General features: G+C 41.0%; 1 protein-coding gene across 7 annotated transcripts in view; it reads right to left on the bottom strand.

The window, feature by feature from the left end:
* The window catches only part of ARID1B (AT-rich interaction domain 1B), a 445,974-nt gene that overhangs the window by 112,930 nt on the left and 318,311 nt on the right, over positions 1 to 14,733 (bottom strand). For all 7 annotated transcript variants that reach the window (XM_025202638.1, XM_014519339.2, XM_014519340.2 and 4 more), the window contains one exon: positions 433 to 522. In XM_025202638.1, the coding sequence (XP_025058423.1) occupies positions 433 to 522 (90 nt within the window). The remainder of the gene's footprint in view (positions 1 to 432; positions 523 to 14,733) is intronic.

Consider the following 14,733-nt stretch of genomic DNA (forward strand, 5'->3'; position numbering starts at 1 on the left):
GGGTCCAGTATTTCTGGTGATAAAGGAGGGAGGTAGACCACTTGACCCAACCAGTCTATTTCCTTCTTTAAATGGAAGGTGATTTTGAATTTCTACCTATAGCTGGCCAGAGATCAAATTCCATGTTAAATAACCATCACGTTTCTTCTGTTTTGGATTCTCAAGAACACTAGTTAAAACTCTGCAGTACAATCCTTTCATGCTGTTGACAGTATTTTAAGAACGCCTTGCTTGCAACGGTGCTTTGGTTAAATCCTGCTACTCATTCACTCCCCCTGGAAAGGACCCCCCGCCCAACCCCAAACTCCACACAGTCTGTTACAATAGAGACTGTAATTTTTTTACTAGGTAAAAGCAAGGGAAATTCTATCACGTCCACATGCTGCTGAGAATGAAACAAACATTTGGCACAAAGTAAAACACCTCACAAACCTCGATCTTGTGGCATTGGTGACTGGCTCAAAGCAGGATGGGAGCTGGATTCTGACTGGCTGCCAGAAGGCTGAGGTGGCATCTGACTGCCTGCAAAACACAAAGAGAAATGACTTCCCTTTAATGGTGTGATGTACAATTCAAACACTGCTGCATCTTTGAACCGCTGAACATCAAAGAAAAATAACCAACAGTATGCAATAGAGATACAGCTCAACAGGTCTCCCCTTTTCACATTTTCTAAACCCAAGCAGGAAGCATGCATAAACATATTAAGCAACAGGCATGCCGAAATGTTCAATTTCGTATTGAGTGAGTTCCCAACCTCACTGACATGATCCAATTTATAGCTGCAAATCTCCTGACACGTATTTCTGTTAGAGAGTTTAACAAAATCCAAGTCTGCTGAACAATAGGGCTCATCCTGCCGAGCTTGAACTGGCCTCCAGCCAGGCAGACATGGATTGCTGCCAAAAATATTACCAATGAAAAATTCAGTCAATACAGAAATGACTAACAACAACAGTATTAAAAAAAAAAATCTTACACTGAATCAGTGGATTTGAATGTCCACATGTAAAGCAAGAATAAAAAACCAAATGGATACATGGGCTGAGAGAGAAGTGGGGAGCATCTGTGAAATCTGATAAGAGAATGGAGAATCTTATTATACACAAAAAGGCACCAGGGCAAATAAGAATGCCACGGTACTTTTAATGTCCATGCAAATCGGATACAACCCACTTTTAAGGTTTCGTTCAAAAGACTCATAAAAAGTGAACTCTATATAAATTGCGGTTTATTTACCCTGAAATGATGAAGAGCTCAAACACTGTCCAAATTTTCAGACCCAGGAGGCTGAGAATGTTAGGTCAGCTCCTTCAGTGCTATTATACGGTAAAGCAGATGCTTACTGTACTGATGAATGACACTTGAGAGCCACTTCTCTGGGTCACATCTCAACCCTCAACATAGCGTTAAGTGTGTAGGGCCAAGCAGCAACCCTTGTGCTGCTACAAGATGGCAACTGCCAAGTAATCAACCTGCCACAGCCTAAGGAGGAATGAGAGCAAGTCTCAGATGTCTCCTGGGACTTTCATTCAGTGCTGATTTTGAGACGCATCTGCTCTTGACAGCCAAAGCAGCTTGAGGACCACCTCAGGTTAGGCAACAAAAATATACTTTAGGCTTTCAGAAATTGCTGATGCCTAACGTGGTATAAACAGCAGTAGACAGATTTTTATTCCTTACCCTTAAAAATGTACAGATTATTCTCAGATTGTTTTTCATTTTAAATACTAGAAATATAAAAACATGGCACAGATTTGTGTGTACTTAGCGTCATTTCCTTTTGCTTAGCTGCCAGCCTTTTTAATGGATAAAATGAAAATCCGGTGGTTATTTCTGGAAACATAAGTATGGTCTAAGGACAGCCTGTAGGGGTTGCTCTTTCCTTAAAGCTATGAAGTGCCAAACGTCATAGACAAGTGAAGTATTACATACTCCTTCTGCCCCGTGCACTGCCTTGTTTCAGAGCAGCCATTTCAGTGACTGGGTACAAAAGAAATATTAAATAAAGAGCCAAGGCACAGAAATAAAAACTATAATTTTAAGTATAAACATTGTCAAGCTATTTGAATGAGGAGCGTTTACACTAAAGCACATGAGGGATGACATTACTATGAAAGGATGTGACAACTGTCTTATTTCCACAATTTGCAGGAGGCAGAATTCTTCCTCCAAAAGACCAAACCATGCTGCTACTATGAAACATTCAGTGCCTGAGGCCTTGGATCCACAGACCATTTAGGAAGTCTAAGGCCTATGAGAATAAAATACTGACTTCTTTTTTGATGTCACTCAGGAGTAGGCTGTAGCAAGACAGTAAGTGCCTATATTATAATGAACACTTCTGCATGACAGAATGAATTCAGTGACTCAAGACTGTAAACAAACGGTAATTCCATGTTAACACATGGCACTACCACTTACGCTGCATATGCCTGGGGCACTGGTATCAGACAGACTATTTCAAGTAAACCTAGAGCATGCCTCTGAAAACCATAGAAGTCTTTATAGTTACAAAAACAGGCAGAGCTATCTCTGTTGCCCTGTGCAGCCCCCAAATGACATCTCCTTCAGGAACAGAATTGGCAGTTCCTCTAAAAACTTCATACCTTTAGTCTGAGCCATTTTAATCTTTCCAAATCTCTAATTTTTTATGTTGATAATAATGTCAATCGCTGAGCAAGAATCTTATCCTGTATATACAGACATACAAGCACAGTGCAGGCAAAAGCAAACTTTAGAACTGTGCATATGTGAATTATGTAGTACAGAAATCAATTTCATCTGCATCATCTAGAAATGTGAAGTCAGGACTTTTTCAAATTAAATGAATGACTGGCACCTGCATACATTTATACTACTATGCTATTTATTTATTTAAAAGGGTACTTTTGAAAATTCCCCACTATTAAATGAAAACTTCAGAACAAATTTTGCTTGTGACAGAAGAATATTATTTTTGTAAGTAATATGCAGTTGACCCAAAACTATGAGCCCTAAAATAAAATATTAGCTTGCAACAGAACCATACATTTTACTAAGAAGTTTTGGTTCTTGTGGATTAGGTATGTGTTATGTGCACAAGTATACAAAAGGTTGCAAAACTACTGCTGGATATTGACCATATGTTTAACCAAAAGCAACCAAAATGTTAGAATATTATGGCTGTCACTTTATTTTGAAAGGTGATCAGTAAAAGAAGAGAGTTCCGCTTAAAGGTCTTCTTAAACGTATTCAGAGCACTTAACTCCTATTTTTGCATCTAACACCCAGTCACTAGGAGTTGATTTCAAAGAGAGTTAAGCACCTAAGTTTCTGTTGGGACCCAAGTCTGTGCATTTTTGATATTTCTTTGTGATGTAATAAGATGACCTTCAGGGTTGGTTGGTTGTTCTTTTTTAAAAAAAGCCTGTGTCTTATTATTCTTATTGGACTGTGATAGCAACGATCGGCAGTCCTCCACTGTATTAGGTACTATACAAACACAGAATAAAAGGGAAGTCCCTGCCCCAAAGAGCTTACCATCTAAGTATCAAGAAAGAAAAACCTAATTAATGGTCAGAATTAGAATTAATGGAGAGAAGTGGTTTGAATTCCAGAGAATCAGAACTCTTTATTCCTGTTCCCCCAACCACTGTTTAATAAACACAAGGAAGAAAATCTTTTTGGTTTGGTTCTGCAACAGACAATGTGTGTTAACTTAATGGGGCTTTGTGCATCCTGTGCCTCATACACAGCAGATCCCCAGTCCTTCAATTTAAAAATGTTTATGTTCCTAGTACACATTCCTGAGACTTGAAAAAGTGCTTCAGCAAGGCTAAGATCAGACTTGATATGCCAGATACTTGAAAGGCAAAGAGCAAGCAGAAAAAAGAAATGCAAAAAACCAAAAAATTACTCTTAAAAATAAATTATCAACCAACTAATTCACACTCCTTTCAGACCTTTATGCAGCAAAAAGAAACAAGAACGGGCACATTTTCTCTGAAACGCCTTTGGGGAGGCCACTTTCAATACTATATTAGCATATTTTTCTATTAATTTTGGAAGACAAATTGCAAAGAATGAAACAAGTATTTTATTTAACATGAATATAACTATTTGGGGGAGAAAACGCAAATTATTTCCCTGACAACTGTTTGATCCTTTGACTCAATGGAATATGGATGGAACTTTCAATAGGGCTGACGTTTTCCTGTGGTTTTACATAGTACTATCCTACAGTGATAAGATATTCTGAGAGTTTATGCATGGTGAACACTACTGTACACATTGTTACAAAGCATTTTTATTATGAAAAATCACAGCAAACAGAATAGCGCATGTAACACTAATAGACAGTGACATGCTATTATATTACACTAGATCTAAAATAGTATCAAGTAAATCTTAATAGTAAGAGTGCCATTCAAATCAATAGCATTGCATACTAGCACAGTGTGGAATGCAACATATATAAAAAACTTCATGAAAAGCAGCTACTGTTGCATGAACAAGAGAACCTTTAAAAACTTAAATACTGTCTTTTTAAATTTGTTGTGAAAATTCCAAAAAATGAGAGCCTGGGATATATGACAAATGCCTACTGAATTACCTTTTTAAAAAAACAGTTAATTCACAAGTACAAAGGGAAGACATTATTTTCAATGGTTAATAATATTGTGACAGCCTGTATTACCATTTTCAAATAAAATTATGCTAAGCTTTTTAAAATATTTTGTATGAGAATGTGCATCTGTGTTGGAAATAGAGGCTGAAAAGGTTAACTTTTTTCTTTCAAACAAGCTGGATTGAACAGTTGGGACACACCTCTTATACTGCAAAGGTAGAAAGAGGAGATTGCATTAAGAGTAGAGCCATTAAATTTGAAGTTAACAAAGGAGTATAAATTCCTCAGAGTCAAGATGCAGCAAGAGAAAGCACTTGATCAACTATAGAGGAGGGACCATTATGATTAATTAGGGTCCAAACCTATATAATGCTGCACACATGCTGCAAGGTGCAGATGGCCCTCAGTTCCCACCAATGTAATAGGAGTGGAGGATTCTCAGTATCTGTAGAAGATGCTCAACACTTTGCAGGATTCTGCCCTTAAAAAGTGATTCAAGAAAGCACTTAAGTGAGAACATGTTCCCACATGCGAAATAAGATGGAAAGGATGGGGATTAGTGCAAGAACCAAGAGGTGGATAAGGAACTGGCTAAAGGGCAGACAACAGTGAGATGTATTGAAAAGGGGACTATCAGGCTGGAAAGACATTACTAGTGGAGTTTCTCAAGGATTAATCTTCAAGCTTTCATTAGTGAGTTTTGCACAGGAAGTATGATTATACTAATGAAATTAACTGATGACACTAAATTTGGGGGCACTGTCAATACAGGGGAGGATTGAAATATTTTCCAAGAAAAACTGAATGACTTTATTCCCTAATATAACTGGAATGGAATTTAACAACAAAAGTTGCAAGGTTATGTACTTAGGAACTACCATATTTATTTAAATATAAGACAATCCCCAATACTTAGATCCTATATATGGAAAAAGTATAAATGTTATAATTTTCCAGGTACAGCCTCTTAAGTATTGGAGAGGTTGTCCGGAATCCCACCCTCCCCCTGGCTACAGCAGGGAAGGCAGTGTTGGGGGGGCGGTCAGTCAGGTGGCCCCCTTGCTCTCTGCCCCACCCACTTCTCCTCCCTGCAACCCCCTCTTCTCATCCCCTAAGCCCTTGCTGTCAGATGCTGCTCAGGCTGCGCCATGCTGGAGCACAGCACGTGGAAGCTCAGCCATTGCCTGGGCATGAAGCAGTGTTGGTGTTGCTGACTGGCCAAGTAGGGGAAGGAGTGTCCATGTGCTCCATGCCTGGGAGGGACCCCAGCCTGACCTGGAGCTGAGCTGCACCTGATAGTAAGGGGGAGGAAGGGGCTGCCCATGGGATGGGCAGGAGGTTGCTGTGGGTCTGACTCCGGCCCTAATCCAGGCTTCCTGAGCTGCTTATTCCCCACTCTCCTTCGTATGTGAACATAAGACAAAGGGCTTTTTCCCCCATGCTGATGGAGGGGAGGAGGGAGATGGGACCTTATCTTCTATTTGAGTAAATACAATAATAGCAAACAAAATTAGAGAGGGGATATGGCTGCTTTTTAGAAATTCATCAGTGGGTAAAAAACAGAACTATATAAGCTAAAGGGCAATGTTGGCGAAAGAACTAAAGGTTATAAACTGGCCATGAATAAGTTTAGACTGGAAATTAGAAGATGAGGCCTAACCAGAGGAGTGATGATCTAGAACAGTTGGGCAGAAACCTGTTTCAATACATGTTTTGATAAAATTATGAACAAAGTTATATCACATTATATCAGTGAGACATGGACCAGGTGACTCAAGAGACTCTTTTCAATCCTGCATTTAAAGGTAAGCATATACTTTGGAGCCATGCTAAATATGGACTTTCAAGATGCAATTTTAAATTAGCCTTCTGAGGTAGCTGAAAGGGAGGTGCAACTGGCCTTGACCTGCAAAGGAAGGATAGGTGGCTTAAAGCCCTGCCATGAGTTTCCCACTCTCTCCACTCAGCTTCCAGATCCCATGCTTACTTAAAGAGAGTAATATTTTTTCTCACGTTACCCGTGCTTTCCTAACAAATTAACAACACTTTTAAAACTAGCTTTAATATACTTTCTCTAAAATCCAATTTTACTTTGTTTCCCATATCCTCTTGCCTTGCCCCTAATCTGGATAAATACTTTAAGGCTTTTTATAAATTTGGTCAGTGAAGGTTATAAACAGAGGCCACTCGAGGTGTATCTGGAAGACAAGTTGCCAAATGTGCCCATGTGTTGCAGCCTCTGTGTCTAAGTGCTTGTCTTGATTTAAGTTTACAACAGAGGAATCTGAATTGCTGTTGTGTTGCCTTGCAAGTACCCCACAAATATTACAAGTCCAAGTGGGCAGAGAGCATATTGTTCAGGTTTTGGGCAGAGAAACCTGTGACTAGCATACTTTTTGATGTTCAGTAAAGAAAATCAAAACTGCATTAAACAATTGGAATTATTAAAACATCTGAATCTTACTAAGTAACCTCTTCCTACAGCTGGATGAAAAAGTACATTTTCAACTGTTTAAAAGGCATCTTTATAATGGAATTATTAGTGATAACTACAACAGATTTCTAATGCTCATCTCTCGGACCATGTTTCAGGGGTATAGGTTGTAGCTGTATTGGCCTAAGGACATAGGCAGACAAAGTTCTTTGTAAAACTGATATCTTTTATTAGACCATCTAAGTAGTTGGAAAAATTCTCTGCAAGCTTTCAGATACAAACACCTTTCATCAGGCTGAAGGGTGTTTGTACCTGAAAGCTTGCAAAAAAGAATTTTTCCAACTATTTTAGTTATTCTATTAAAAGATATTGGATTTACCCAAAGAACCTTGTTTCTCAGACCATTGCGCTCAATACCAGCACTCACTCTGGCCCGCTCAGCTGGTAAGTAAACAATACTGGTTGAATGTTCTGTGATAGACCCAAGTGCGTCACCTTCAACTGGTTCACAGACATGAATACAAAAATCATAACTTGAATCCTGCCATTAATTTCAGCACAGCAAAAGTGGCTGGTATTACTTTCCTTAGCAGTGCTTCACTGCTCTCTTGGGTCAGGCTGGGCTTATAGACTAAAGCCAAAGGCCCTCAAATCTCATGATGCATTACACCCTGCTAAGTAGCATTCTGAAGTGAGGTTGCATTCCAGCGGATTTGTTTCTCTATAGCAGGGGTGGGTGAAATATGGCCTGCAAGCCAGATTCGGCCCACCAAGGGATTTTCTCCTGCCTGCGGCCCAGGTGCAGTCCCTTGGCCTTGTCCAGCCCAGGTGCAGTGGACACCCTGGGTTATGTCACATGCAGCTAGTCCCACTACCCCTGGACATGCAGTGGGGTGGAAGTGGTGCAGTGGCTGGACTCTGCATCCTGGCAGCCCCTGCAGTGATGCTTCCTTCCACCTGCTGTCTGACAGTGTCTCCGCCACTGCCGGACCTGGCCCTGCTGCCCAGGCACCCTGGCCCGCCCGTCCCACACCCACTGCAGGGAGTGCTGGTGGGTGTCGGGTGGACAAGCCAGGATCAGATAGAATCAGTTGTCTTCCTCCCCTAGCCTGCAACAGCTTACAAAAACTCCTGAAGTAGCCCTTTAGCCAAAATAATTGCCCACCCCTGCTCTATAGTAATGCAAAGCAACCGCAAATTCAGTTTTAACTGTCTGTTTAAGCCAAGTTTATAGCTGCTTTGTGTCACTGGAAATGTGCAAAGCAGTCAATGTCAGTGGATCTGGTCCTGAATTACTACATTAGTTCTTTTAATATATCATCTAAACTCACTGGTTTCTCTATTTTATATTAATAATCCTCCAAATGTATGTAAAATCAGAAACTGGTAACAATTCATCTGCTCTGTTCATAACACATTTTTGTTGTTGGAGTGTCAGAACATTGCCTTTTTTCATGTTTGCATGGCCTCCACCATAGTGAGGCCTGATCTTGGTTGAGTCCCATGAGTGCCACCGTAATAGAAATGCTAAATGATATTCAAACCCCTTGGTGAGGGGCAGGACCACTGGTCCCCTTGGCCAATCAGAGGTGAGGGGTGGGGCTTCCACCTCCCTGGTCAATCAGCAGTGAGGAGTGGGGGCTACTGGGTTCCTTGGCCAATCAGGAGCAAGGGGCACAACCAACACAAAAAAAAGTCACCTTGCTCCTTCCCTCCCTCCCTGGCTGGCTCAGAACCTGGCTGTGCACTGCCCTACCTCTAGACACAGCCAACAGAATTGCAAGGACAAATGATTGCCATGTATTTCCACCAATAAACTGAAAAACAATACTTTTTGCAGTCCATTCCCCATTCAGAAACAGACAGGGGACAAAGGTTTTAAAAAATGGTGGTCTGGTATAAAACAGTACCAATGGCAACCCTGGTCTACCATGCTAGAGGTCTAGGTTCTATTCCCAGGGGGCATGAAGTCTTCTTAATAAGAAGGGTTTTAGAGGAGTGGTTCTCAACCTTTTTTGTACCAGGACCCACTTGTAAATATTGATGGCCAGTCCTGATCCAGTGCCCCCCACTCCCGATCTGTTGCCTCCTGCCTCTAACCCCCTAGTGTGGGACAGGGGGTGGGTGTGTGGGCTGGGGGGGCGGTGTGTGGGGCATAGCGGGCCCCAAGTAGCCCCTCACAGGCTGGGATCTGCCAGCCTGCAAGGGAAAAGCCAGTTTCCCTGTGTTTTTCTCCTTTAAAGGAGAATCCATTTTTAAAAGTTTGTTTGCAACCTTTTCATATATTCTTGCAACCCGCTTTTGGGTCATGACCCACTGGTTGAGAAATGGTGTTTTAGAGGACTAAGAATTGTTTATACCCCTTAATGGAAGCTGCTCTAGTCCTCACATAGCTGATGTTCCCCAACACTGAGAGAGGAAAGCAGCAGCAGGAGAATCTATTTGGTCTGTGTCCCATCCAGAGGTCACGCTCTGTGTTTAGACTGCTGAAGTAAGGCACAGGGGCAATGCAGGCTCAGGGAATTTTTCAGGCTTTTTGGCAGCAAGCCCAAAGCAAGCTGAGCAGTGTGAAATAAAGAGAGCCAGCGACAATTTTCAGCAGCTAACAATTTAGCCAAATCTAAATGGATTTTCGTGAGATCACCAAAAGGCACCTTTCTGTCACAGGACTGTGCCTCTGCCAAATATCAAGCCTCACACTAAAAAAACAAAAGTGCTATTGCTCTTCAAAGATTTTTTTAGAGCAGGAGGTATTGAATAACTTAAATTTAGGGGTCACTGCTTACTGCCCCATTCTAATAACTATCTGAGATCTGCAATTTCACCTGAAATCCATTTTGGGGATCAATTTCCTTGCACTTTCACCTCTGCCTAACTCTGTGAACATTTAATGCATGATTTCCATTAAAATGGGGAGATATCACAGCACTAGATATGGCTGCTAGAAGCCAGTCCCAGGATAGCAACCAGTTAAATCTTTTCTAATCCCTGTATTCAGAGATGGTGGCTGGGGGATGGGAGCACAGTTACTGATGAGAGCTCGTATTTCTCTCACCAGGCCAAATTAATAAAAACAAAACCTGGTTTCTCCTCCATGCTTTGCTACCCCCCTCCTCCTCCCCAGTAGTTTTCCTCATTCTAACATTTTTTTTGTTTGAGAAGCTTAATATTTGGCTGCCTTCTGAAGAAATGGGCACAGTGACAGATGAAAGACTGTATTCATCGTATAATTCAGAATAGGGGAAAAAAATCGACTGCTGTGCATTTAAGATTCTAACAACCTTGCAATTTTGTATAGTCGTTTTCCCCCACCCGTTCTTTTGAAGAAATCTGCTTTTATTCTGTTAATAACTAGCCACAGTTGCAGCAGCATGGATCCGATTAGCAGTTCTTATGCTACAAAGGGGAGGGGAAAAAAAAAAGGCTGTGAACAGGGTTGCCAATTTGTCCACCTGGGTCCCCAGGAGAAAGATTAGATAAAGCGCTTGCTCCTTCCCCCCTTTTCCTCCCTTGATCACTGCTTCATACTAAATAGGCCTTTTCAAAGCCAAGCCACTGACTTTACTTTTTAAAAGTCTCATGTGAGTGACCCACGCTCGTTTTCCTTTCTCTATTGCCCAGAACATCCAAAGCAACTGTGCAAAGAAACAGTTCATTCACAGTCGTTCTGTCTCGCATCTACAGAGCTTATTAATTATTATTACACTTAAGTATTTGTATTTTTCTAAATTAGTATCATATAACATTTCCAAAATAAGACATAAGGAACAGGCAGTTCATATGTGACAAAAAACACCACACTCTGTTTAAGTGTAGGGCCTCAGAACTGAAGAAAGGCCAGAAGTCTGTACCTACCCAACTCGGTGTAAACGATGCTCATTAACTACAGGAAAGGCCTGTTCTAAGCTTTTTGCACCTCATTAGGGCTTCTTATCTTGCTTCTCAGAGTGCCTTATACCTCTCTAATAGCAGCCTTGAAATTGACAGTACCAGTCACTTCAGGCTGCTTTAGAAGCCTTGAAATTGAGGGTTCCTACTAAGTTTCACCAACTATGCAGTTAAATGGGGTATGATTAAGTTAACAAAGTAGACAGGCTGAAAAGTTCTTGTGCACGTCAGTGGTTTTTGCACTTAATTGATATGCAGACAGAGTTTGCTACAATGTGAGGCATAGGTAACAAACTGGGACCAGCATTGTGTTGTGCAGTTACGCGAATTATGCACTTATCTAATATGCATATTAAACTGAGTACGCTGCACATGACAGTCCAATTCGTGAGCCAAATCCTGTAGTCCATACTGCACTTCTTATTCCGTCTTTTTTTCAGGTTTTTTTGGTGACTTAACCACTGAATACAGATGGATTCAGAACAAAGTTTAACAGCTTTAACATTTAGCCCTGTATGAATGCCTGATCCATTATTTTACATCTTTGTTAATGTGATAAAGTACATGTTCAAACTAGTGAAAAGAAATGTATTTTAATTGCTTTATATATTTCAATTAACCAAAATTTTAATTTGCCATTTATCCACGTTCTAAGCATTTAAATACATTTAACAAAAGATAAGGAAGTTGCCTCGCCTCTTAATATTGCATTTATTCTCTTTCCCAAAATGAAATCTCATCCTTCCCACTCCTGAAAGGTAAAACATTAAGAATTTAATTTAGGAAGTTAATGCAAGTTCTAGGGGAAAGAATTTTCATTATTAATGATCATTTTAGACAGCACTTACAACTTACAAGGGGAGGTTTTTTCCTAAACTACTGTCAGTTATTTCTACTATATTTCAGAGACAGAAAAGAACTAATGGAGAGCTAGGTATAGCTCCCTAGGATTTGCTGCCTAATACAAGCTGTTTTAAGTCACATGACAAAAGGCATAAATTGGGATTTCACATATAATCTTTGGAAGCTTGGTATGAAAAATCAGGAGAGATACCAAAGACAGGGTAAAGCAGATTGCTGTGGTTCCCCTCATTCAATTTCTTCATTCTACAGCTATTTTCATGTGGAAATAGTTCTGAATCAGGAGCTAGCTGCCAATAATGGCACTGCCCTATAAGTATAGCCAAAGGCTAGCCAGGATGCATTCTTGACTACTTTTGTGGGTCAGGACAGAGGCAGCTGCCCTGCATTTACTCAAAGGGATTATGCCCCTTTTTGACAAGCTCTTCCTTCTTTACCCACCGTTTCTGATCCTTTCTCCTTTTTCTCTGACTCCCACTTAATGTTCCTGCAGACAGGTGGAGATTTGAGCCATGCTGATATATGGTACTGGACCACTTAACTTGCAGCACCTGCTCTTCTTCCTCTGTTCTAATTCTTCAGCTTCCAGTTATTAAGAAATGTCACTAATCCCACCCCACCTACATGTGGAACAAGATCCTCTTTGAGAAACATCATAACAGATCTTATTATGAATAAAATACAGCGAGTGCACTCATCAGAGAACATGCCAGAGTTCATCACGCCATAAAGAACATTCTCAGAAAGGGGGATAAGGGGAAGCAAACATGACTATTATAAATAAAAGCATCAAAATACAAACCAGCCTCCAAAAACTGTTTGGCAGATCTGATCTTCTGTATTACAAGATCCATCATGCTATATTTAATCTTGTCTAACAATGGCAAACCCAAAACAGTGCTGGAACCTAGCAATTCTTCATATATTCTTAATCAACTTAGAACTTTCATCAATTTAGTACCCTCTGCAAGGTCACACACAGAACATTCAGCCATATGCCTTTAATGTAGTTTGCAAATACGAACTTCTATGTCAGTTTCTGTTTGGAAGGGGGAGTATCAACATTAGCAACCCCTAGTTATATCATTTATAAACATGCAGATGTGGATTATTAAAGATTAATGCATTTCGGGATTGGTGTCGGCATTCCGTTTGTCTCATGCCGAAACCAATTCTATTCTTCATTAGTCAACGACAACCCACATCACCCTGTTGTGGAAGAGAAATCAAAGGTGCATGTGTGAACTGAGAATAAGTGATGAAACTGATTACTAAGAAACTTAACGGCTGTAATCAATCAACACATCACAATAATTTGAGTCCACTGTTGTCTGGGGATGGAGAAATGAATACAAAAACTCACCAGAATGAGTTGGCTTTTGTCTGTGTACTTTTTAAAAGCCCTCTCTGACACTAGAGTTCCAGTTCCAAGTATGGAGTTGAACTGTCAGTGCTTGGTATGCATCTGTTAAAAGCCACTATTTAGTTTGTCAACATTTTGTTACAAAAAAGGTAGAATGTGACTTGTTGCAAATTCAGTTCTCAAAAATATTTGCCATAACTGAAAGTGGAGGAGCATCAGCATAGTGGAAACAATTTACTTGCTGAGCAATGTTACCACCTGGTTGAAACTTATTGTATTAAGACTTCTATGGCTTTTTTTGGTTTCTGTGCTCCCAAGTAAGGACATGCAATGCCTTTTTTCTATAGTCAATACTGATGGTAATTACAATGTGGTCCCATGCAGGCCCCTGTGCAAGAAGCAAAATTAGTAATGGGATCCATCCAAACAGGAACTGAGAACATGATGGCCTACTCTATATCAAAAAATAAAATAAATATTGTGCTAGATCTACAGAAAGCTTTCTTTGGGTATTAGGTCCAATGCATTGTTAAGGGGCGAACACACTGACTGACTTTCCCTGTTAACTTATCAATCATTGCTCAATATTTCAAAGCATGAGGCAGAAGAAAACCTTTCCATTTGTGATAGGATGCAGCCTACGCTTTATTATGGAATTATAGAGAGTGGAAAAGATCCAATCCCAAATGAATTTAGCCACATAGTAATCTAAAACAGAAGTTGAAAAACATGTTTTTTCATAAAACAAATGCAGGCACCAGGTCACATTTCCTGTAGATATTTTGGGTGGGTTGAGGAGGTTAGGTTAGAAACACCATATAATAAACGGATGCAAATTTTAAAGGCCAAATATATGAATTAAACTACAACTGTCCAAAGGCTAAGCATGTTATGTAACAAAGGAAGATTCAGAAGCAGTGCAGTGGCACAGTCACACCCACGTTTCAGACCACAACAGAGCAGCAGCAGCTGGGAACTTTTTAGAGTCCTCAAAGCAAGTAAGAATTCTTCCTCTTCCTCTCTGAGCTCAGTGGTATATTCCCATCACCTTCCAATCCTATTCTCCCTTGCCCACTGCCACCGTTGCAGTTGTCTATAGCTGTCCCAGTAGGGGGTAGAGGTGTGCAAAGCGGACCCTATTCAATTCAGATTCGGCCTGAATTGGGGACGGTGATTCGATTCGTTGATGCAGATCACTGTCCCCGATTTGATCTGGCCGAATCTGAAGAGTGAAGATTCGATGCCGATTCAGAGAATCAGCGATTCGGACATAGACGCAGTTTTAAAAGTTGTTTATTTTGGGGGGGGGGGGTTGTTTTTACATATTTCGAGGTACCAGTGCGGCTCGTGATCGCTGCGGTGCTGGGGTGCATGGAGTGTTCCACAGAAGTATGGGGGGGAGGGGGTGTTCCTCCATGTGCTCAGTGGCAAACCCGGAACTGGAGCAGAAGTACTTCCGGTTTATTTCCGGGTCTGCCGGGGAGTGCGCTGGGGGGCTTCCCCGCGCCTTCCCGGCACAGCGATCAACTACAGGGGGACCCCAGCCCCCCCCCCCCCCCCCCCGGGCCCCCCCCCCAC

The sequence above is a fragment of the Alligator sinensis genome, unplaced genomic scaffold (assembly GCF_000455745.1).
Source record: "Alligator sinensis unplaced genomic scaffold, ASM45574v1 scaffold331_1, whole genome shotgun sequence".
Taxonomy (NCBI): domain Eukaryota; kingdom Metazoa; phylum Chordata; order Crocodylia; family Alligatoridae; genus Alligator; species Alligator sinensis.